The sequence below is a fragment of the Vulpes lagopus genome, chromosome 4 (assembly GCF_018345385.1).
Source record: "Vulpes lagopus strain Blue_001 chromosome 4, ASM1834538v1, whole genome shotgun sequence".
Lineage (NCBI taxonomy): Eukaryota > Metazoa > Chordata > Mammalia > Carnivora > Canidae > Vulpes > Vulpes lagopus.
This window is the reverse complement of record NC_054827.1, coordinates 97,923,271-97,947,095: the sequence shown is the minus strand read 5'-3', so window position 1 is coordinate 97,947,095 and position 23,825 is coordinate 97,923,271. Positions and strand designations below refer to the sequence as shown.

At 45.0% G+C, this 23,825-nt stretch overlaps 1 protein-coding gene across 1 annotated transcript; it reads right to left on the bottom strand.

Annotated features, from left to right (window-relative positions):
• Positions 1-16,096: 16,096 nt before the first annotated feature.
• On the bottom strand, positions 16,097-16,653 carry LOC121488833 (40S ribosomal protein S2-like; the record flags this gene model as incomplete). The annotated part of the gene is made up of 1 exon (XM_041751110.1): positions 16,097-16,653. A coding segment is annotated over one exon (501 nt), but the record flags the coding sequence as incomplete, so codon positions are not given.
• Between the last annotated feature and the right edge of the window lie 7,172 nt (positions 16,654-23,825).

The window sequence follows — 23,825 nt, the reverse complement described above, 5'->3', positions numbered from 1 at the left end:
AGGCTGTGGATGTATGCTTCCTCCAATGTTTTTTTTTTTTTTTTTTTTAAGATTTTTTTATTTATCCATGAGAGAGAGAGAGAGAGAGGCAGAGACAGAAGCAGGCTCCATGCAGAGAGCCCGACATGGGACTTGATCCCCCGTCTCTAGGATCACACCCTGAGCCGAAGGCAGCACTAAACCGCTCGCTGAGCCACCCGGGCTGCTCTTCCTCCAATGTTAATACATTTTTCCTGTACATTTGTGTTGGATTAACTGTGGGTTCTGTACTGGCATTCTGATATGCAGGTTTTTTAAAGATTGATTGATTGATTGATTTAGAGCAGGGGGAGGGGCAGAGAGAGGGAGAGAGAGAATCTCATGCAGATTCTGTGCTGGATATAGAGCCTGACATGAGGCTGGATCCCACAACCCTGAGATCATGACCTGAGCTGAAATCAAGAGTCAGATGTTCAACCAGGGGCAGAATCAGGGAGCCCAGCCAGTGGGATGGTGGCAGCTTGGAGTAGCGGGGTGGTGGCAGAGGGGTACATATGCTGACCCTGGAGAAATAGTGAAGGTAAAACTAACAGGACATGGAGGATGGAGACAGAAGTCAGGGCAAGGCAAGGCAAGGCTTTGGACCAGGGCTGCCGGAAGAGTTGAATTGCCTGGAGTGAGATGGGAGAGCTGAGGGTGGAGCTGATTAGGGGAGAGCAGAGAGACCCCTGTGCTGTTAAACCTAGTGGGGGTTTCAGACCTCGGGGAAGGACTGGATTCTGCATCACCGCAAAGTCTGACTTTGTCCTCATCCTTAGGCAAGTCCTCAATGTCCTGATGGTCTAGGCTCTTGCTCCCAAGTTGACACATTCCTCAGGGCTGTGCAGAGCCCTCCCCCCTTCTACTCCAGCCCTAAGGAAGCTCATCCTGGCCCTCAGCTTCCTTACCATAAGATAATTCCCAAAGGGTGCCCTGGATCCCTGACTACCCCTCTGGACTGTGCACCTTGCGCCCAGCTTCCCGGCTGACTCCCCATCTGCACAGCTCCCAGATGTGCTGTGCAGCTCAGCCCAGTATTTCCCTGAGGCTCTCAGGTCTATCTCCCTTCCTCCAGGTCCTCTGCCTCAGTGATGGCACCTCACCAGCAAGATACAAAGCCAGAGGCCTGGAACTCCTTTGTTCCCTGGGGCCCCGTACTGTGGTGTCCTGGACACACATGTTTGTCTACTTTTCTCCACCCCAACACCAGGTCCAAACTCCATGAAGTCTCACTGGAACAATCAGGCCAAGTAGCCCCTGTTGGGCTCCTAGAACACTCCTGCCCCCATTTCCATCTACACCTATGTGAAAAAGAGTAATCTTTTTAAAAATGCAGATCTGGTCATGTAATGCTTCCACTCAAAGTCCCTCCGGGCTTAGGACTGACCCAAATCCTCGCTGGCCTGTAAGGGGCTGCCTCTGCCTGCTTTCCTGCTCACTCACAGCCCTCAATCTCATCTTTCTGCTCCAGGATTGTGGGCTGAGTGGCCGAACTTGGGATGGCGACAGGAGGGATTGTTTCAGAAACAATGAGTGAGCCTTCGTGATCCGATGTCTTCCAGTTTTAGAAACTACCAGGTCAATTTCATCCCTAAAGACACGATCCATGGCCTCAAGGGGCTTACCTTCTGCCAGCGGGGAAATCAATGCAAGGATTTACCGGGCTTCCGGCCCGGTAGATAGAGCTTCCGGCCAAAGAGAAGGTCAGGAGTACCTGCCTCTATGTTGGAAGACACCTGAAACAAGCCAGATACAAAGATCAACTGTGTAACTGATCAGCAATGTCTGCTGCCCCTCTACCTGTTCACCACGTCTGGGTGTCTGGCATCAGTAACGAGTCCCTGATTTTCACCAAGGACATCATTTTTGCCAGCTGATGTGTGTCTAAATCCCTTTCTCTCTGTATCTTTTTGTCACTCTACTGTTTTCTCTTTTATGCTTCTCTGCCCTTCTCCTTCCTTCTCCCTCTTTCTGTAGATTTTGTGCACATTCCTTTATGAGGATGCAGAGAGTCTTCGCTGGCTTGGAACCAATGAAGAGAAAGGTCTCATTGCAGAAGCACTCAGAGCGAGATGGAAGCTGGGAGAGCGTGGCAGGAAGGTTCTTTCTAGGGCAGAGGGGAGGCTGTATCTGCATGTGAATGGCCTGGGGGCGCACTGCAAATGCGGAGAGCAGGGAGCTCTTTCCAGATAAATGTGCCATTAGAAACCTGCATTCACCGAGTGTATCCAGACCCCAAAGAATGGAAAGAATTAACTTCACACTAAGCCCAAATGTTATTACTTCTGCCCCATTCCCCAGGCTTAAGCGTCCTGCATTTCAGAGCATCCTAAATCAGGATTAAAAGCAAGCCTGTGGGGCCAGGTTAGAGCTGAGCCCCTAAATGGAAGCTGGGGATCATCACCTGTATCAGGAGAGTGGCCTGAGGGGGCAGGAGGTACTCTTGTCATCCCTATGGCCCATCTGGCCACCCACCTGCCTCTGTCACAGAACAAGAGACAAGTGTCCCTGCCCTGAAAGCCTGCCTGCTCTATGCCAGCTGACAGAGGCCCACGGTGGGCCCTGCCACGTGGCAGCTGTGGGACTCTGCCCCCATTTGTTCCCCATAGCTGGAAAAGCCCATAGCTCCCAGCTTGGGTACAAAGTCCTAAAAATATATGTGGAGGTCTCTTGTAAACTGTGAATCACTGCATAGTTTAAAGCCTAAGTGTATCACTACTACCATCAAGGCTTTGAGGCAGCAGGTGGCTGTTTTCACAGTGACAAATTTGAGCCACTCCATTCTAAAGTTTTCAACATTTATTTCTTGTGAGTGATTTTGCAAAGAACAGAGGGTGTTGCTGGATATGTGAGGGGGAAAAGAATAGAGAGAAGCAAGGTGAATGTAACCATGTCCCTGCAGTCAATGCCAGATGATGTATTGTGGGCAGGGCTGACTTAAGACAAGGTAAGGAAGCAGAGGGGTCTGGGGAGGTAGGAGCGTCCTTTGGGAGCAGCAGAGGCAAAACTTGAACAGCACTCCGCGCTATGGATCCCTGTCCTCTTCTAGGCCTGTGGGGTGGGTGGTGTGGAGTCAGGCTGAGGCCTGATAGCAGGTCCGTATTTAACACAGACGAGGCTCTTGGACATCCTCAATAATGGGGGGACAGGCCAGTTGAACAAGATCATCAGCAAGAGCACTCTGCTGTGGCTATGCATGAGCTGCTGGCCTGCAGAAGAGGGCAAGGTTCCAGTACATGTACATATAAATTAATTTTTAATTGGTTAATTAATTAATATATATTAGTTAGTTAATCTGTCAGTGAATTAATTGATAAATTCCAAAATGATAGTGGTATTAATCTCTGGGTGGTGGAGAGGCACTATTTTTTCGTACCTTTTTGTTTCTAAGTTTTTCTAATAAATGTGGATTCTTATAAAAAGTAAAAATGACCCCTGAACACAGTAAATCATCAAACATCGAGAAAGAATTTCAAGCGAAAAGAACTCCTTCCTAGGAGTCCTAGGAGGAACGCCTATATCCGGCGTTCACCAGTTTTCTGTGAATCCTTCAAGAAATGTTTTCTGCATCTTCATGGTTTTCATTCACCAATCTTCCCAAATAGGATTGTGTGAGCTACTAAATGAAACCAGCTTCTTTCACTTAACCTTACATCTCTGACATCTTTCTCCTGATAATCAATGTAAGTGTACTCTGATTACACGTGTGATGATCTATTTGCAGGATAAGCACCATAGTTGCTGGGTTAAAGGGCATGTCGTTTCACATTTTGGTAGATGTTTCCACTTTACTGTTTAAAAATTTTTATTGATTCACATGACAGTGAATGAATATTCTTTTCTTTTGTTTTCTTTTAAAGATTTTATTTATTTATTTCAGAGAGAGAGAAAGAGGTCACAAGTGGGGAGTGGGGAGAGGGCAGAGGCAGAAGTAGACTCTCCCACAGAGCAGGGAGCCCGATGTGGGGCTGGATCCCAGGACCCCAGGATCATGACCTGAACCAAAGTCAGACGTTTCACCAACTGAGCCACCCAGGTGCCCCATCATCTGCAAATATTTAAAAAGTCATTTTCCCCAGAGACCTCCCGGAAGTGTTCAGGCAGTGTCCCTGCCCTCACCTGCCCCCGCACTTGAGCAGGGATTGACCAAAAGGAGGCTTCCGATGGTGTTGCTAGCTCCTGAGGGCACAAAGGCGGGTTACCACGTCCAGAGTGAGGAGAGGTGGCCAGTTCCTAAGGACAGGAAACATTGGTCCATTTGGCATAAAGGGGGGACCTGCGTCTATCTCTGTGTACATGGATGTCTAGACAGGTAGAGGTTAGCTTCACTCCCACACCTCTTCCTTCTGCCAGAACGTGCCCCCAACCAGGCCTTCCCTGGAAGGATGAGACCTTTCCAGAATCACTCCATGTCTCTGTCAGCTTGGGCTGCCATGACAAATATCACAGACCCAGTGACTTAAGCAGCAGAGATGTGGTTCTCATGGTCCTGGAGGCCACAAGTCCCAGCTCAGGATGTTGGCTCAGTCAGCTTCTCCTGATGCTTCTTTCCATGGCTTGTATACCATTGCCTTCTTGTTGCTGGGTCCTCATCTAGTTGGCCTGTGTGCATGCACCCCTGTGTCTCTTTGTGTGTTAGAATCTCCTTTTCTTATAAGGACACCAGTCAGATTGAATCAGGGCTTAGCTTATGGGTCTCATTTTAACTCAATCCCCTCTTTAAAGGCCCTGTATCTAAATACAGTTTAGAATTCTGAGACCCTGGAAGTTAGGGCTTCAACATGTGAATTTTAAGTGGACACAATTCAGTCCTTAATACCCCAGAGGAGTTCCCCTCATCCCCCTCAGGTGCCCTGTGCATGGTCCCCTAACTCCACAGTGTCCTGCAAGCCCTCAGCCCAGGTCATGTTACCTGCTTGCCATTCTGCCTCCCAATTTCCCAGAGGGACGTGCATTAGCCCAATGTGGTGTCAGCTCCGGGCGGCTATAGTCTGGCCTGGAGCCAAAGGGAACTCAGAACCAGTGTTGGCTCAAGAGTGAGCAGGTGAATGAATTAGTGGGTCAGAAGAGAGTGCTTTAGAATCACAGTTTCTTGGAAGTGCAAGCAGGGCTAGCAAGTGCGGGGGCAGGTGAGATAGCCTGCCTGTTAGTCACCCTGGCTTTGGCGTGTAATTCCCTGTTGTAGTTGAGCCTTTAAAATATGAGGGGGAGAATGGAAATGCTGGTACCTGGGATGCACATGTGTAGAAAACAAACAGGAATGAGGCCACTCCATTTCAGCTTTGAAAGTAGAGAATGTTCAGTCTCGTGTTGACGTTAAGTCCTTTCTTCTGTAAAAGAGAACAATGAAATGAAAGCAGGTGCTTACCATGCGAGGTAGGCCCTGCCCAGGTCTATTTCCAGCAGGCCAGGTGTAATCAGGGATATTTTACTATTCCACCCCCACAGGTCTTTGTCTGAACACACCAGGTATGAAGCGTGGGACTGCCTGTGTGGAGGTAGTGACCCATGGCAGGAGTGGATGGCCCAGGGTCTGTTGGCACAGAGGCCACCCTGGCTCAGCTGTGTGTGCTCTGGTTCCAAGTCATGGCCCACCTGGTTCCCATCCATGGTTCCCACACAGAACATGCATTCCCCAGGCCACACCTGGCATCCAGAGCTCCACACTGTCCTCTCTCCCTGACCCCAAGAGGGGATGGACCTTGCACCTGCAATCTCCAACACAGGGGCTTGGACCAGAGAAAGCATTCAACAAATGTCAGGAGAAAGAAAATCAGCACATCTTAGAGGCTGCTCCTGGGCCCATGCAGGTGTGGATGGAAGGGAAGGTGTTGAAATGATTCACGATTGCTTGTGGATTCAGCAGTGTGGGAGGCAGGGCTAGCAGGGGCACCAGCCCCCATGTTCTCCTCACCTGAGACAACAGGGCCCATACCTGGTATACCTCATTCCCATCTTGTTCAGTTCCCAGGGCTCCCCTAGCAAAGTACCACAACTTGGGCAGTTTCAACAACAGAAGTGTTGGGGTGCCTGTGGGGCTTAGTCGGTGAAGTGTCTGCCTTCAGCTCAGGTCATGTTCTCTGGGCCCTGGGTTTGAGCCCTGAGTCAGGCTCCCTGCTCAGTGGAGAGTCTGCTTCTGCCCCTCCCCCTGCCCCTGTGTTCCCCCACCCTCTTCTTCCCAAATAAATAAATAAAATCTTAAAACAACAACAACAGGAAAAAAAAAAAGAGAGAGAGACAAATGTGTTGTCTCAACAGTTCTAGAGGCTGGAAGTTTGTCAGCAAGTCAATTTCTTCTGGGGACTAAGAGGGAGACTCTGTTCCAGGCCTCACTCCTAGCTTCTGTGGTTTGCTGGCCATCTTTGTTATTCCCTAACTTATAGGAGCATCACCTCGGTCTCAGCCTTCATGTTTGCACGTGTCTGTGTGTGTGTGTGTGTGTGTGTGTGTGTGTATGTGTGTTCAAATTTCCCCTTCTTATAAGGACACCAGACTCCTTGGATTGGGGCCCTCTTCAATGATCTCATCTTAACTTGGTTACTTCTATAAACCGTATCACCAAATAAGGTCACATTCTGAGGGACTGGAGGTCAGGACTTCCCTATAGGAGTTTTGTGGGGGACATAATTCAACCCATCACACCATCTGACAGAAGACCCCAGTGCAAAACAGGGAATGTAGGCAAGCCCCTCTTTTGTGCTGGATTCCAGGTCTGTTTGTGGGTCAATTAGCACCAGACATAATCCCAAAGGAAAGGGCCATGTGGGGCTCACCTTGCCATTGTCCTAAACAGGTTCAAGGGTATCATATTACATCTCATTATAGATCATATCATATATCATATGATACCATATCATACATCAAATCATATTTTCCTGCTCACAATAGCCCACAGGCTGCTGTTTTACTTTATCATCTGTTGCCATGGAGCACAGAAAGAACTGTGGACAAACCTCTCCTTATTCTCATAGGGAATGAGACAACAAGGCCTGATGCCATGGAGATCTCCCTTCCAGGCCCTCTGCCAAGACCCTTTGGCTGCCACTCAGGTGGATGTGTGGTGCCATGGGAGAACCCCAGACAGGAGTTTGGGGATCTGGTTTGCTGTAGTAGAGTCATTCTAAGCTATTCCCCTCCCCACCTCTCTCTCTTCTCACTTTCTCACTTCCTCTTAGCTGAGAATTATATAAGGCACACTTGTTACAGTCCCCCATCAGTCAGTGTACCCTCTTCCTGCTCATTCTGAGAGAGCCAGGGCCACTGTGGTCCCAAGGACATTTTCAGTGACATCCAGGTGTGCAACTAATTGAATCCCAGCAGGGTCACCACTCATCTCAGCCTCTTTTCCCTGTGTTTCTAGGGACATTTGTAAGGGCAAGTCCAGGTTTAGTGAGGCCCAAAGCTTGTACCATTAGGGGGACCCTCTTGAAGGAAACTACTACAAACTTACAAATGCATAATGAGATGCAGGGCCCGAGTTTGAGCTTCATTTGCCCCAGAGAAAACGCACCTTTGTGGGAAGGTCCCCGTGCTAGGGGAATTTGCTACAGTCGATGTACTTCCTCCCAAATCTGTTTTGGCAATTAGCAAACAACCTCTCCGCTATCTCCACCCATCAGTGAGTGTTCCCTGAGTGCCTGCTGTATGCCAACACATTTGGCGCTGGGAAATGGACTCAAGAGTCTGAGAGGTGTTCCGTGTCCCCAAGGGGCTTCTTTCTCTGTTGCTTGGTAAGAGGGAGCTGGGGGGTTCCACTGAGTCAGGAAGTACAGGGTCATCAAGCCGCCTGGTGATACCTGCAGTGATTCAAAGTGGCAGTGATTCAAAGTGGCTCAGTTATCTCTTCTTTCTCCTACTCCTTCCTGAGGTTTGCATAGTTAAAAATACAACACATTTTTTTCTATGCAAAATCCATGAAAACACCCCCTTTTAATTTTGACAGATCCTAGTAATTGCGTTCTATTAAGAAGGTAGCAAGAAAGCTCATTTTCTTTTTTCCTTTCTCTTACATTAAGTTTTAATGTATTTTTTTTAAAGTAGGCTCTACATCCAATGTGGAGCTTGAAGTCATGACCCTGAGAATAAGAGTCATATGCTCAACCAAGTGAGCCCACCAGGTGCCCCCAAGAAAGCTCATTTTAAAGACGTGCATAACTTAAGTGACATGTGAGTGTTGGCATGTTGAGCATTGTTCTTCATCGGGTGAGAAAATAGAATCCCAGAAGTTTCTTGAAATGGGCATTTTACAGAAGAAACCATGCCAATAGACTCTTCTTTGAATGCACCAAAGAACTCAGGCATGTCTGTGAATACTCCAAATCTCTAAAACTTGGAGCCTTAGAAATAGTATAATGTTTTTGAAAGCATAGAAATCCAGAGAGAAGGAGGGAAAAGAAACCCACTGAAAGCATGCCAGAAGCAGGGCTACTTCTTGGGCATTTCAAGGAATGATCAAGGTGGCCATTTTCTGAGCAAATGACCCAAGGGGAGCCATAATCTTCCCTCCACAGCAGGAGCAAGCGAGCCTTGAATTGGGGGCATCCATCATGGTCATGAGAGCCCTGCCTATCTTGTCCTACTTGTAACTCCTGGTGCATCCCCCATGTGGAAAGGCCTGAAGTTCAGTGACACAGCTGTTGGTCTTGGCAGCAGAGTTTAATTGGGGCCCAGCCTCAGCACTGATGCTCTGGGCTGGTCTTGTTCACAGCCACTCCAGGGCTCTTCGGTGGGTTCCTGAACCATGGCCATCAGAAGTGCTGGTGAGTTCCAGTTTCCAAGCTGGGCCCCACACTCAGGATGATATTAGGGGTGACTTTGAGGAGCAGGAAGAGGGACACCTGGGTCTGAAATCTTTATATTCATCAATTAGACCCACAGATAGCATTGAGGACAACAGGAAGGTAATTATACAATTCCAGGAAGCAGTATTTGGTTGTGAACTTAGCCAGTATTACTCTGGATAATTAGCCAGCTATCCAATTACAATCCAACGGTATTCCACACTTACTCAGCTGGTTACATAAAAGGAAATGAAAGCAAATACCAGAGTACATAGAGAAACTCAATTTGTTAATTATTATATTTATAATCATTAATTTAAAATATAATGGCAGTAAAGTATACAGCCCAGCATTGGCACCCTATCTTGTTCTCAGCGTTCAATCCATTCTTATTGGCCCTCACAGTGACACCTACAGTGACATCCCACTACCTACACTTACTGCTTGCATCCTACCATCTACACTCTACTGTCTACACTGACTGACTACCTGTGTCCCACCATTTATACCCTACTGTCTACATCTACTGTCTTCACCTTACCATCTATACCCCACTGTCTACACCTTCTGCCTGTACCTAACATCTATTCCCTACTATTGACATTGACTGCCTGTACCCCACCATCTATATTCTACTGTCTATGCCTACTTCCTGAATTATACCATCTATGCCTACCAGCTAACCCTTCCATCTACACCCTACTGCCTATACCCTTACATGTGTACTCTACTGCTCTAAGAAGGTAAATCCAGACGGGGATCAGTAGAACCAGTGTGGACTCCAGGAGGCCAGGACAGCCAGAGCAGGCAGCTTCTGATTTGTGATTTTAGGAGCCCTGCTCCTGCCCCTCACCCTCCTCCCCATAACATCCTTTGCAAGAGAAAAAGTGCGATAGACTAGTGCGTGTGAATCTGTACTGTGCACATGAGTTTCCTGGTGATCTTCATATTCAGTTTACAATAAATTCCTGGGGTACTGATGCTGCTCATCTTTGGATCATACTTGAGTAGCAAGGAGATATGTGATTCTTTGGCTTGGAGGATTCAAGACCTACTAAGTCACTAGGCCCTCACGGGGACTGTCAAAGCCGACTTTGCTTTGCTTTCCTTTTTCTTTTTATTACAGAACAGATTGAATGTTTGGAGCAGCCCAATGGGCATCATTTCCCATTCATGATGATGTTGGAGAATCCTTTCTGGCCAATGAGGCACAAAGTAAAGAAAAGCCTGCTGGGGAAGGGAGAGGGCAGGAAGGGGCTTTTGCTTCTCTCATAAGCTGCCCTTCTTTCTTTGCTTCCTCTCCCCTTTTGTCTGCCCAGAGCACATTCTCAAACTGCTACCTGAAAATGGGGAAGGTAATTTTCAAGTGTGAGGATCAAGGCTGTTCACTAAATAATGGTGGGAACAAAAAGTCCGTGGGAGCCTGTGTCCCTGAGGGTGTCACAGAGCCACTATTTCTATCTGGAACACATACCCCCAGGCTTCTACTTACTAAGAAGTGTACCCTCACTTGCCATATCACTATTTTGCAGTTTTCTTTTATAGACATGTTATCAAATGCAATTCCAACCAATAATCTCTGTCTGGGATTTGCTTGACCAAATAGGAAGAGAATTTCTTCACAAAAGATGTTACCTCACTGGGATAAAAAGTGGTACTAGAAGCACATAACAGTGACTATAAATGAGCCCCTCATCTTTCTCACTTAGTGATATCGGTCTCAGCTTAAACTAAGACTTAATGAAAATGGGGAATTACACCAGAGTTGTAAAATGTACTCCATGGGTAAAATACCTAATTACACATGTAACTGAGAGACTTAATAAACTGCATGGAGCCAAAGAGAGGGCAATAACTTGCCAAGCATCATCCACTTGCCAATGCTTCCTATAAATTATCTGCAAGGCCTCACAGGGGCCCTGGGAAGAAGAACTCACTGCTGCTATTCGAAGATGAGGAACAGAGCGGTGGCCCACAGGGAAGCTGATGGATTTTCAGCTTCATGGCCCCTCATCTGCCCATGACACTCCCAAGGCCCTGAGAAGGGCTCTAGCCACATGCTTATATGCTTTTGCTTACTTAATCTGCATTAGTGGGATATTTTGAAATTTTTTTCTTAAAGAGCATTCTGGTTACTCTGGCTGTGCAATAAATTGCCCCAAAACTTAGTGGCTTAAAACAATAATCAGACCCAGACTTTCTGTCTAGACAAGATGGTTTATACTTGTGTCTGTCTCCTCCTCCCTACCAAGTACAATCATAAACCCTGGAAATAACACTAAAGAAAACCAAAAGAGAATTATGACTGATTGTGAGGTGAAAGCAAATTGGTCAAAGGTCCCAGGATTAGACAAATAACATAGGGGTGAGGCATCTAATGACCCCTTCTACCATGAGAAAAAGATGACATAGGCCCAGTGTTTCTGGCCACCAATCTAGCCAGACAATAAATAACTTGTCTTCCATATATTGGAGTTCTGTGTTCTGATTGTTAATGTATTTGTTTACTGAGGTGTGGGCATGGAGGCTGGCCCTCATTGTTTTAAAACCCACCAAATGAAGTGATTTTCCAGGGATTTAAAGGAAAAGAACTTGATTTCTTTTCTGTTTTTCTCCAATTGGTAATCTAGACATTTAAGCCCTAGGACACTTAAAAACAACCACCATACAGAGAGTGGGGGTTAGAAAGTCACCATGCATGCACAAGGAAAGGCACAGGCTCAGAAAACCCCTGAGAAAAATCTTTTTTTTAATAATAAATTTATTTTTTATTGGTGTTCAATTTGCCAACATACAGAATAACACCCAGTGCTCATCCCGTCAAGTGGCCCCCTCAGTGCCCATCACCCAGTCACCCCCACCCCCCATCCTCCTCCCCTTCCACCACCCCTCGTTCATTTCCCAGAGTTAGGAGTCTTCATGTTCTGTCTCCCTTTCTGATATTTCCTATCCATTTCTTCTCCCTTCCCTTCTATTCCCTTTCACTATTATTTATATTCCCCAAATGAATGAGACCATATAATGTTTGTCCTTCTCCGATTGACTTATTTCACTCAGCATTATACCCTCCAGTTCCATCTGCATTGAAGCAAATGGTGGGTATTTGCCATTTCTAATAGCTGAGTAATATTCCATTGTACACATAAACCACATCTTCTTTATCCAGTCATCTTTCGATGGACACCGAGGCTCCTTCCACAGTTTGGCTATTGTGGACATTGCTGCTAGAAACATCGGGGTGCGGGTGTCCCAGCATTTCATTGCATCTGTATTTTTGGGGTAAATCCCCAGCAGTGCAATTGCTGGGTCGTAGGGCAGGTCTATTTTTAACTCTTTGAGGAACCTCCACACAGTTTTCTAGAGTGACTGCACCCTTTCACATTCCCACCAACAGTGCAAGAGGGATCCCTTTTCTCCGCACCCTCTCCAACATTTGTGGTTTCCTGCCTTGTTAATTTTCCCCATTCTCACTGGTGTGAGGTGGTATCTCATTGTGGTTTTGATTTGTATTTCCCTGATGGCAAGTGATGCAGAGCATTATCTCATGTGCGTGTTGGCCATGTCTATGTCTTCCTCTGTGAGATTTCTCTTCATGTCTTTTGCCCATTTCATGATTGGATTGTTTGTTTCTTTGCTGTTGAGTTTAATAAGTTCTTTATAGATCTTGGAAACTAGCTCTTTATCTGATAGGTCATTTGCAAATATCTTCTCCCATTCTGTAGATTGTCTTTTAGTTTTGTTGACTGTATCCTTTGCTGTGCAAAAGCTTCTTATCTTGATGAAGTCCCAATAGTTCATTTTTGCTTTTGTTTCTTTTGCCTTCGTGGATGTAACTTGCAAGAAGTTACTGTGGCCGAGTTAAAAAATGGTGTTGCCTGTGTTCTCCTCTAGGATTTTGATGGAATCTTGACCCCTGAGAAAATCTTAAGCTTTCATCTAAGGTTGATCCCCAGCAAAGAGATATGCTATAACATAAAATGCACACACACAAACAGAAAGTCCTAGAAAGTGAGAGAAGCTGATTTCTAGAATTACCACAGTATAAGATTCAAATGTCTAGTTTTGAGCAGAAAAAATAATATGGATTAAAAAGCACAAGGTATATGAAGAAGCAAGAAAGTATGACCAATCCAAAGGAGTAAAGTAAATTGACAGAAACTGTCCCAAAGGAAGCCCAGATGATGGACTTTACTAGACAAAGACTTTAAAATAGCTGTCTTAAAGATGTTCAGGGAGATAAAAGAAGATAGGAACATAGACAGGGAAAAAAGATATAAACAGAATGAGAAAGCAATCAAGATAGAAATTATTAAAAAGAACCAAAAAGAAATTCCAAAGCTGAAAAATACAGTAACTGAAATGAAAATTCACTTAGAGGGGTACAAAATGAGTTTTGAGCATGCAGAAGATAGTATCAGCAAACCAGAAGATAAGACAACTGAAATCATCAGGTCTGAGGAACAGAAAGAAAAAAGAATGAGTAAAAGGGAATAAATCCTTAGACACCTATGAGATATCATCAGGAAGGCTAACACACACAATATTAGAGTCCTAGAGGGAGAGGAGAGAGCAAGAGAGAGAGAGAGAGAGAGAATATTTGAGGAAATAATGGCTGAAAACTTCTTAAATTTGATGAAAGACTTGAATATGTAAATTCAAGATACTCAGCAAATTTCAAATAAGATAAACTCAAAGAACCCACAATGAGACAAATCATAATCAAACTGTCAAAAGACAAAGACAAAGAGAGAATCTTGAAATAAGTGAGAGGTGACTTGACATGGACAAGCAATGCTCAATAAGATCATTAGCCAATTTCTCACCAGAAACTTTGGAGGCCAGAAGACAATGGCTGATGCATTCAAAGTGCTGAAAAAGAAAAAAAGAAAAAAACAAAACAAAACAAAAAGAACTCCTGCCAACTGAGAATTCTTTATCCACCCAAAGTGTCCTTCAGAAATGAGGGAGAAATGAAGACATTTCCAGATAAAACAGGATTCATTCCACTAGATCTGCTCTGCAAGAATGCTGAAGGGAGTCCTACATGTTGAAGTGAAAGGGTTTTAATTAGTAACTTGAAGTCTTATGAAGAAATAAGATTTTGATAAAGTTAAATACATGGCAGTTATAAAGTTTATTACTATTGTAATTTTTGGTTTTTTTTTATGGTTACATGCTTTAAAAGACAAATGCATAAAAACAATTATTTGTCAATCATACTTGGTACAGAGTGTATAAATATATAATTTGTGACATCAATAACACAAAGAGGGGACAAAAGAGTATAGGAGTAGAGTTTTCATATGATATTGAATTTGTTGGTATAAATTCAAATTAGGCTTTTATAACTTTAGCACATTAAATGTAATCCCTTTGGTAACTACAAAGAAAATATCTATGACATATACAAAAGGAACTAAGAAAGGAATTTTAAAATTCCACTATAAAAAATCAACTAAACAAAAAGTCAATATTGGAGGAAACAAGGGCCACAGAAACTAAGAGACATCTAGAAAACAAATAGCAAAATGGCAAAAATAAGTCTTGTTTATAATCACTTAAATGTGAAAGGATAAAATCTCCAATGCAGCGGTTTAGCACCTGCCTTTGGCCCAGGGCGCGATCCTGGAGACCCGGGATCGAATCCCAGGTCGGGTTCCCGGTGCATGGAGCCTGCTTCTCCCTCTGCCTATGTCTCTGCCTCTCTCTCTCACTGTGTGCCTATCATAAATAAATAAAAATTAAAAAAATAAAGTTGTTTAAAAAAATAAATAAAAACAAAAACATGATCCAACTCAGGGCACCTGGGTGGTTCAGTGGTTGAACATCTGCTTTTGGCTCAGGTCGTGATCCTAGAGTCCTGGGATTGAGTCTTTCATTGAGCTCCCTGCAGAGAGACTGCTTCTCCCTCTGCCTATGTCTCTGCCTCTCTCACTCTCTCTCTCTCTCTCTCATAAATAGATGAAATCTTGAAAAAAGAAAACAAAAACAAAAACAAAACATAATCCAATTCTATGCCATCTACAAGAGACTGACTTTATATGCAAAGACACAAACAGATTGAAAGTGTAAATATGGAAAAAGATATTCTGTGTAAATAGTAACCAAAAGAGAGCTGGAGTACTATGCTACTATCCAAAATATAGACAAGTTTTAAAAGGACACTATATAATAATATATTTATAGTAATAAAAGTCAGGTCACTAAAAAGATATAACATATAAACATATGTGGATCAACTGTTAGAGCCACCAAATAAATGGAGCAAACATTGACAGAATTGAAGGGAGAAATAGTACTACAGTAATACTTGGAGATATTAATAACCTTCCTTTGGCAATAGGCAGAACAATTATACAGAAGGTAAGTAAAGAATAGAGGACTCGAATAACACAACAAACCATGAGATCTAACAGGTACATACAGGACACCTCACTTGATGTTAGCAGAATACACATTCTTTTCAATTGTACAAGGGACATGCTTTAGGGAAAACCATATGTTAGATCCAATCTCAACAGATTTTTTTTAAGATGAATATCATGCAAAGTATCTTGTCTGACCAAGAATGGGATGAATTAACAAATCAATAACTGGAGTAAAACTTGGAAAATTCACTAAGAAATTTAAACAATATACTCAAATTAGCAAACAACTAATTGGTCAAAGAAGAAACCACAAGGGATATTAGAATATACTTAGAGATATATAAAAGGGAATTATAACATACCAAAATGTGTGGGATGCATCAAAAGGAGTTTTCAGGAGAAGATGTATAGCTTAAAATTAAACACCTAACTTTAAACATTAAGGAACTAGAAAAAGAAAAATGAACTAAACCACAGTTAGCAGAAGAAAGAAAACAATAAATATTAGAGCAGAGAGAAAAAAGTAGAGAATAAGAAAAAATTTGAGAAAATCAGTGAAACTAAAAGTTGTTTCTTTGGAGAGATCAACAAACCTGACAACCCATTCGCTAGAGTGACAAAGAGAAAGGAAAGAAGATACAGATATCTAAAATTGCAATTGAAAGGAGGAGCATTGCTATCATTTTTACAGAGATAAAAAAAGGTTACAGGAGAATACCATGAACAATTGTATGCCAACTAATTAGATAACCTAAAAGAAATAGACAAATTTCTTGAAACATAGAAATAATCTAAACACTTGACACTCCCTTGAAATGTACTCTTAGAGACTAACAAGGCCATAATTTGAACCAGAGGCATTTGGCCTAAGAGTTTAAGGAAGAAGAACATGATATGGGATTATGAAGAATTCTCAGAGGACATTTACACTTTTTTTTTTTTTTTTTTTTTAAGCTTTAATTCACTTTTATTTTTCTTGTATAAAACTATGTGGTAGCCACAGCTGGAGCCTGGGTCCTCTGCACGGAGACTCTGGTGTGGGTCTTTACAAGATGGTCAGTGAATTCCTGATAGGGAGACTTGGTGAACACAGTCTCTTTCCAGAGATCAGGGGTGAGATAGCTGTAGGTCTTGGAGATCGCATCAAAAGTAGCCTTGGCAAAGTTCCCCAGGGTGGCAGTGCAGCCCCTGGCCGAAGTGTAGCAGTCATCAATACCAGCCATCATCAGTAGCTTCTTGGGCACAGGGGCTGAGACAATGCCAGTGCCTCTGGGGGCAGGGATGAGACGCACCAGCACAGAACCACAGCGACCAGTCACCTTGCATGGGACAGTGTGGGGCTTGCCGATCTTGTTCCCCCAGTAGCCTCGTCGCACGGGGACAATGGAAAGCTTGGCCAGGATGATGGCCCCACGGATGGCAGTGGCTACCTCCTTGGAGCACTTGACGCCCAGACCCACGTGTCCATTGTAATCTCCGATGGAGATTCAGTGTAAATGATACTGGGGCAGTGACTAGAGGGAGCTTCCGAACTCTGCTTCCCTTCCTCGTTTGCTTGGCAGGATGACATGTTGGGTACTACCCCAGCCAGGCCTTGCACAGCTCAGTGGTGCCATCTTCATTGACTTGCCATCAGGAGAAGCTTGGATGTCAGAGGGTGGGAGTTGCTGACCACGGCCAGAGAAGGAGGACCCTGCTGTCAGCAGGTAACTCTAGAATGTGACCCCCAAAACCAAGGAGGGTTCAGTAAGATAAACTCAGAGGAAGGGTATTGGGTAGGAATGAGACTCCACCCTGAGGTTATGTGAGGAGTGAGGGCAGCCCAGGGCTTCTGCAGACGAGAGGAAATCCCTTCTCCATTCTCTTTTCCCTCAGGGAAATGGCCTGGGAAAGATTCTCCAAGGATTGACATATGGGCTTCCTTCTTACAACCACCTGCCCAACCCTTCCAGAATCTCCTCAGGAGCAGGTTTGTGGGGTGAGAAAGCTCAGCACAGACCAACGTGGGCCAAGGGCATACTTGAAAACCACCAGTGTAGCCTGATATCACGTTGCAGTGCTGGTTAATCAGGACTCAACCAATCTAAGTAAGGTGCTAAGCAGCCAGGGGCAAGAGGTAAACTCTCAAGGGGCCAGAAAAATTGGGGGACTGATACTGCATAGCTGGGTAGGGAGAGGAAAGTACTGAGGCTGAGAGATGGGCCCAAGTGAGGGGATGCGGCTATGGCACTCAGAAGGCAGGAGCCCTCACTGAGGTCCCTGGTTAGTGGCTGCAGCCTCAGGGAAATGGAGTGGTGGAAATTCCTTTCACTGGCGCAGTCTTTTTTTTTTTTTTTTTTTTAGATTTTGTTTATTTGAGAGAGAGAGAGCATGCACAGGGGATAAGGGCACAGGGAGAGGGAGAAGCAGACTCTCTGCTGATCAGGGAGCCCAATGTGGGGCTCGATCCCAGAGCCCTGGGATCATGATCTGAGCTGAAGGCAGTTGCTCAACCAACTGAGCCACCCAGGCACCACAAGAGTGAATCTTTTTTTTTTTTTAAGAGTTTATTTATTAATTCATGAGAGACACACAGAGAGAGGCAGAGACACAGGCAGAGGGAGAAGCAGGCTCCTCGCAGGGAGCCCAATGTGGGACTCAGTCCCGGATCCCAGGATCACACCCTGAGCCAAACGCAGATGCTCAACCACTGAGCCGCCCAGGCATTCCAAGAGTGAGTCTTTTATTGAGGACTTGGGGAAATAAAGAACAAACCAAAATCCCAGCCTATGCCACAAGTGGTATATTACTTTTTTTATTGCAGTGTCACAAAGCATCACAAATTCAGTGACTAAGATAAGTCAAATTTATTTCAGTTTTTGCGGCTCAGGAGTCTGAGCATGACTCCTCTGCTCAGGGTCTCACCAGGCTATAATCAAAGTGTCATGCTCTCATTTGGATCTTGGGGTCCTGTTTCAGGCATATTCATGTTGTTGGCAAAATTCAGTTTCTTGGGGTTATAAGACTGGGTTCCCATTTCTTTGCTAGCTATGGGCCAGCTGGGGACTTGTCTCAACTTCTTGAAGTCACTCTTGGTCCTGGCCACATGGTCTGCAAGGGCAGTTCACAGTATCACAGTTTACTTTCTTCCAGGCCAGCAGGAGACAGTTTCTCTGATGCATCACCTTCTTTTAAAGGTTCCTCTGAGTGCATTGCCTCCAGCTGTCTTCTCTCCTTTCCTACCCCCTGTGCCCTTTGCCCTCCCCTCTCCTCTACCCTGCAAGGCCATGCGGACCATAAAACCCTCCTGCCCTACTCTAGCCTGCAGTGGAAGGGGTCCCAGCTTCTGGCCCCACCTCCACTTCGGCTAAATATATTTTTGGTGATATTTTTACTTTTAATATTTTATACCAGTTTGTGAAGGGAAAAGAAAAATACAAGGTTTGATTGTTTCCCGTCACTCATGAACTTCCCTGGCGTGCTAATGACCACTCTGCTCCGGCCAGGATTTGGTTAGTTGGGCATATTCTTCCTCATTCTGTGTGTTACCCAGTGTACCACTCATCACTATTCTTAAATACTGTTGCCATAGAATAATCCATCAGTGGGTCTTTCTGAAAATAAATGAGAAAAGTTCAGTGCCAAAAAAAAAAAAAAGATACTTTGATGCCCACCCAGGATCATCTTATTGGATGGTCTCCCTCATTTAAAAAAAAAAAAAATTAAGTCTGTCTCTTGATTAATTCAAGGTTAACCGATTAGTGACCCAATCTTGGAAGTAACATCCTCTTATACGTACAGGTTCTGCACACACAGTCATGGGGAAAGAATTATAGTAGAGGACTTATACTAGAAGGTGTTGGTCTTGGGAACCATCTTAAAATCCTGCTGTGCATGGGTTTAGAGTCTAAATTTATACCTGTCTTGAGATGTAGAAATCCCCAAGATTAACATATAATTGGTCACAGGTAGGAAATGTCTATGCAGTGCAAGGCTGAGGCAAATGGGAAAATCCTTGTAGAAAAAATGAATGTATTTCCACAGAAATTTTTTTTCACCAAACACACAGGAACACTATCCACCATATAAGCAAGTTGTCAGGCAAAACAAACAGGAAGATTAGCATTTGAAACCTGGAGACAATAAGACAAAACCTCTCCTCTTAAATGTGTATGTGTAATATGGTTACTTACTATATACTTGGTGTTGAATCTAAATATCCCTTCAAGAGGACAGTAGGAATGAGCGAAAACCACTGTGTAAGTGTTGAAAACTTTCATTATGAAATTAAAGTACTAAAATGTTTTGTGATGTTTTACACATTAATAAAAATTTATCATGTGACCCCCTGCAATATTTTATCATAATTTGTAAATTTTACAGTTGGCTTCCAAATCTAAGCATTGCTTTAAGAATTTGAGTGGTAATCCCAGTTGCTACTGCCTGAGCAGGGTGAAGTTTCTCCAAGGTGAAGAGGATTAAACAGAACTATTTTGACTCAAGAAAGGTTGTCTCACTTGCCATCCTATCATGTGAATGTAAAATCTGTGAGAATCTTATTATATCAATATAATTAGGGATTTTGAGGAAATATAGGTATGAAAAATAAATGTTATGGAATAAATAGAAGTTTATGAATTATGACTTTATTATTCATGCAAACAATGCCAATCTATCAACAACACACTCAGACATGCACAGTAATTAAATTCAGCCATCTGTGATATTTTGCCAAGTCTTAGTCACATAAAAACTATAGCTTTACACATAGTAGCTCAATTTATGACTTCGGCATATTTAGACATGTGGTCAAGGGGCCCTGGGAGCTGTAGCTCTAGGAGAGTGACTGTGGAGAGGGGGGATGATCATGAGGAGCACAGCAGGTGATGCTCCTGGCCACCTTGGTCTAAGGTAGTGGGGAACGCCCCCCTTCCAAGGCTGTGGCTCCCCTGCAGGGGAGATTAGGTCTGCAGTGTCCCATTATGTTGGCCTGGGCTTCGGTGGTGCTGTCATGTGGCCGCATACAGTGAAGGCAGAAATCTGCCTCCCTCTTACCAAGGAAACTTTATGACCAAGTCTGGGAGGATATTTTGGGAATTTAAGGAGAAATGGAACTTCCAGGGGGAAGATATGGTCCTCTCTAAAGAGGATACCAGAAGCAATTGAGTTTTTACAAAGTAATCTGCTTTCTGAGTTTGTAGAGCAGTTCATTTGGGTTAAAAAAATACCTGTCAAAAACAGATTGCTTTGTGCATAGGAGCAAAAAGCTGGCAGTATAGAGGCTAAGACACAGATTCTGAACTGACCTGGGCTCGTTACTGGCAGGCTGTTTGACTTGGGGGAAGTTGCTTGGTCTCTCCAAGTGTGTTTTCCACTTGTCAGTGGGAGCCAGGGGCAACTCTGACATCACAGGGATGCTGTGATAAAAGCTTTGCCTGGCTCCTGGAGCACCATCCAGGCTTGATCAAAGTAGTTTTCCTTCCCCTTCCCCTTCTCTCCCTCTCCTCCTCTTCCTCCTGCCTCTCACATTTACTCATGGACTGTTTGTGATGAGTTCATGAATTTAGATGCAGGTTACCAAGGATGCTGGAATCAATCTGCTTCTACATTTGGCCTCACACTGTCACTCACTTGCCTGGATTCCTACTACATTCCCCCAGTACCTTTGCCTTCCTCCTCCCTTAGTCAAGGATTTCTAACTTTCCCTCTACCTTTAAATATTCAGCAAACCTCCTTCCCGCCATCTCATACCTGATGGCCTCCCATCTCAGTTGGTAAAGCAAACAGGGGAATTAGGAAATGTTTCCCTTCCTCTGTCCTGTCATCAGCCATCTTCTCTTTTCTGCTTCCATCAAGGCCAGCCTCTCCCTTGCCCTCTGTGGCCCTTGCCCTCCTCAAGAGCTTCACTTTCACAATTATCCTTCCTCACACCATTTAATTACCATGACCCTATTAAATCAGGTCTACCTACACTCAAACATGTTCAGAGTCCTCAATCTTTAAAACAAAGAAACCAATAAGCATGCATCCTTGGCCCTGCCCCATGCTGAGCTTTGCTCCAGGGGCTGCCCTTTCCTCAACTCCCTTCCCTATGCATCTGTTAGCTCCACTTCTTGCTGGTAACTTTCCTCCAGACCTGCTGAGAGTGAGCTTCTGAATTGGTCTCTCCCCAGAGAGAGCTCTTTGTCAAAGTCATTAACCACCTCCTGGGGCCAAATCCAATGGACATGACTCTGAAAATGGAGATGAAAGAAGGTGGTCTATTAGGGGAGTAGCCCCCACTGCAGGCTCAAGGAAGCTTCTTACCCACTGCCTCTCCCCCAACCACCAACCATACTGAACCCTGGCCTGACATGTCAGTTATTTGTTCCTACAGTAGCGCCTAGCCCATCCTGATTAACACAGTCCTCAAGATCCTTTATGTGCTCCTGCATCAACAGCTATGTACCAAGTGGTACCCTCAAGACTCACTGTTACTATAAGTACCCTCACATTGAACTTACCTGTCATTAGCCTGGAAGGGTGCACTGCTTTTGGTATGCATGAGGGTGGCATTCAGGAATTCATGCATTTCCCATGAGCTTCTTATAAAACAATCTCAGTGTGAGAAGCCACCCATGAGTGCTCACTCTGCACCTTTGAATTATTCTTGGTAACTTATCATATCTCCCCAACATCAAACTATGCACTCATATTAAGGATAGCACAGGTGGGTGGGTTTTCCTGACTTCTTCATGGATGGAGGGTGAAGGCTAGTATCACATCCCACAGAAACCTTAATGAAGAAGACCCCATCAAACATGACTCTCAAAGCTCTTCTCTGCCTTCCAGTTGCCTTGCACCCTTCTTTCATCTTTTTCTCTAGAACCTGATTTCTTGGGCCAACCATTAACTCTGGCCCTCAGCTGTAAAATCTCCTTCAGGAAAGTGAAGACCCAGGCATCAGTCAGACTGGTATCCTCAGGAAGTAGCTGGGGGAGCACCTGTTGCATACCTACCTCCTCTGGATGGGAGATTCTCCTCAGCTCCTGCTGTGACTTTCCTAAGGTCACATAAGGAGGGAATTGGGGATCCATGCTGTGAGGGTTTGCCCAGAAGCACCTTTTCCAAAGTATCTCAAAGTGAAGTGGGCCTGGAGCAGTGGGGGTGTGGGAGGGAGAGTCTGGGTCTCCGCCTTCCCCACTGCCGGCCTCCACCCTAAGGAAGCTACCAGGGGACATTCATTTTCCCTGCCTTCTCCATTCTGTCTCCCCTCCATTCACTCCAGATCCACATCTGTGACATCCTGGTCTCAATCCTTGGATGCCCTGTCATGTGAACAGAGAGAAGCTACTTATGGGGAGTTCGGAACTTACAGCCAGTCCAGCTGGCCTCATTGGGCTCCTAGCCCTCGGGAGGTGGGTAGAAGGTCCTGGAGGAGAAATGGTGTGGAAGGAATATCATCTGCTGCCAGCAGCCCCTTCATTTTGTTGGCCAAGACCCTGAGGATGAGGCAGGGCAGCAACTCTCCACTCCTTGCCTGTGGCTACCTTCTGGGCCTCTTCCACTACCTCATGCTTACTTAGAAACATCCAGAAGCAAAACATAAGGTCACAACTCCTCAGAGTTTTCTTTCCACTAAGGAAGCTCATAACTCACCAGCAGTTAAAACTGAGCAAAAATTAGCCTTGATTTCTTTTTAAGTTTGTCTGTGTGTGTGTGTGCATGTGTAGGTGACTTTTCCAATCAGTAGAACAAAAGGATTTAATGAGGAAAAAGAAATGAGCCCACTGGAGTTCGGCATGAGGAGGCACTGCTCTGTGAGGCGCCCTATTATTCATGAAGAGCCCAACCTGCTGGTGCTCCTGCACAGCCATGGCTGCCCATCCCCACGCCCCATCGCCAGCAGGTGGGGCCTGTCAGCCACCCTCTGACAAGAGTCTCTTAGCAAGTCAGCCCTGGAAGCTTCTTGCCTGAAAGAATGAGCCAGTGTTTCAACTGGGAAGAGTTCATCCTGAGCTTGCTGGGGGAGAAGAGAACCTGGAAATCAACTTTGCACAGCACAGATGAGGCTTTATACTTAGTCAGGAGCCCCCCACTCCCCCAGCCACGCTTTCACTTGGGGCTCTGCTTCTATTCCCAGGAGCAGTGGATTGGGCCTTCTGATGTCATAAATTAGTCAGCCTTGATCTGAAGGGATTAGATGGCTTGCTACATGTCATATAATGGCAATGTTTCAGAATGCAGCTGAGAACCCAGGTCTCAGATCCTGCTGTTTGTCACCACGCCCATGCTGCTTGAGTGTGTGTCCTGGGCCATGTCTCAGATGAGCTCAGCCCAGGCTGTGCTGTCCTGACCACCTGAAGCCTCAGCTCCTCAGAACCAGTGTTGCCATGTCTCTGGGAGGGTCTGAGAAGTGGATGTGGTGACCTCGGGTAAGTGCGGGGATTACTGGCTAGCCATAAGGCCCAGTGATGTCATTCCTGCCCCATTCGCATTCCTCTGGCTTACACCCTGTTTTAGCCAGGGCTCCCTCTACTCTCAGCTGTCCTCTACCCCCACACCCACATGCTCCCTCACATGCACAGGTTCAGGGCTGAGTGCTGGCTGGATTGTCCCCTACTAAGCTGGAAACCCCAGACAGCCATCCCTTGATGAGAGTCCAACTTGGTTTGTCAGCATCAGGGGAGATAGGTTACCC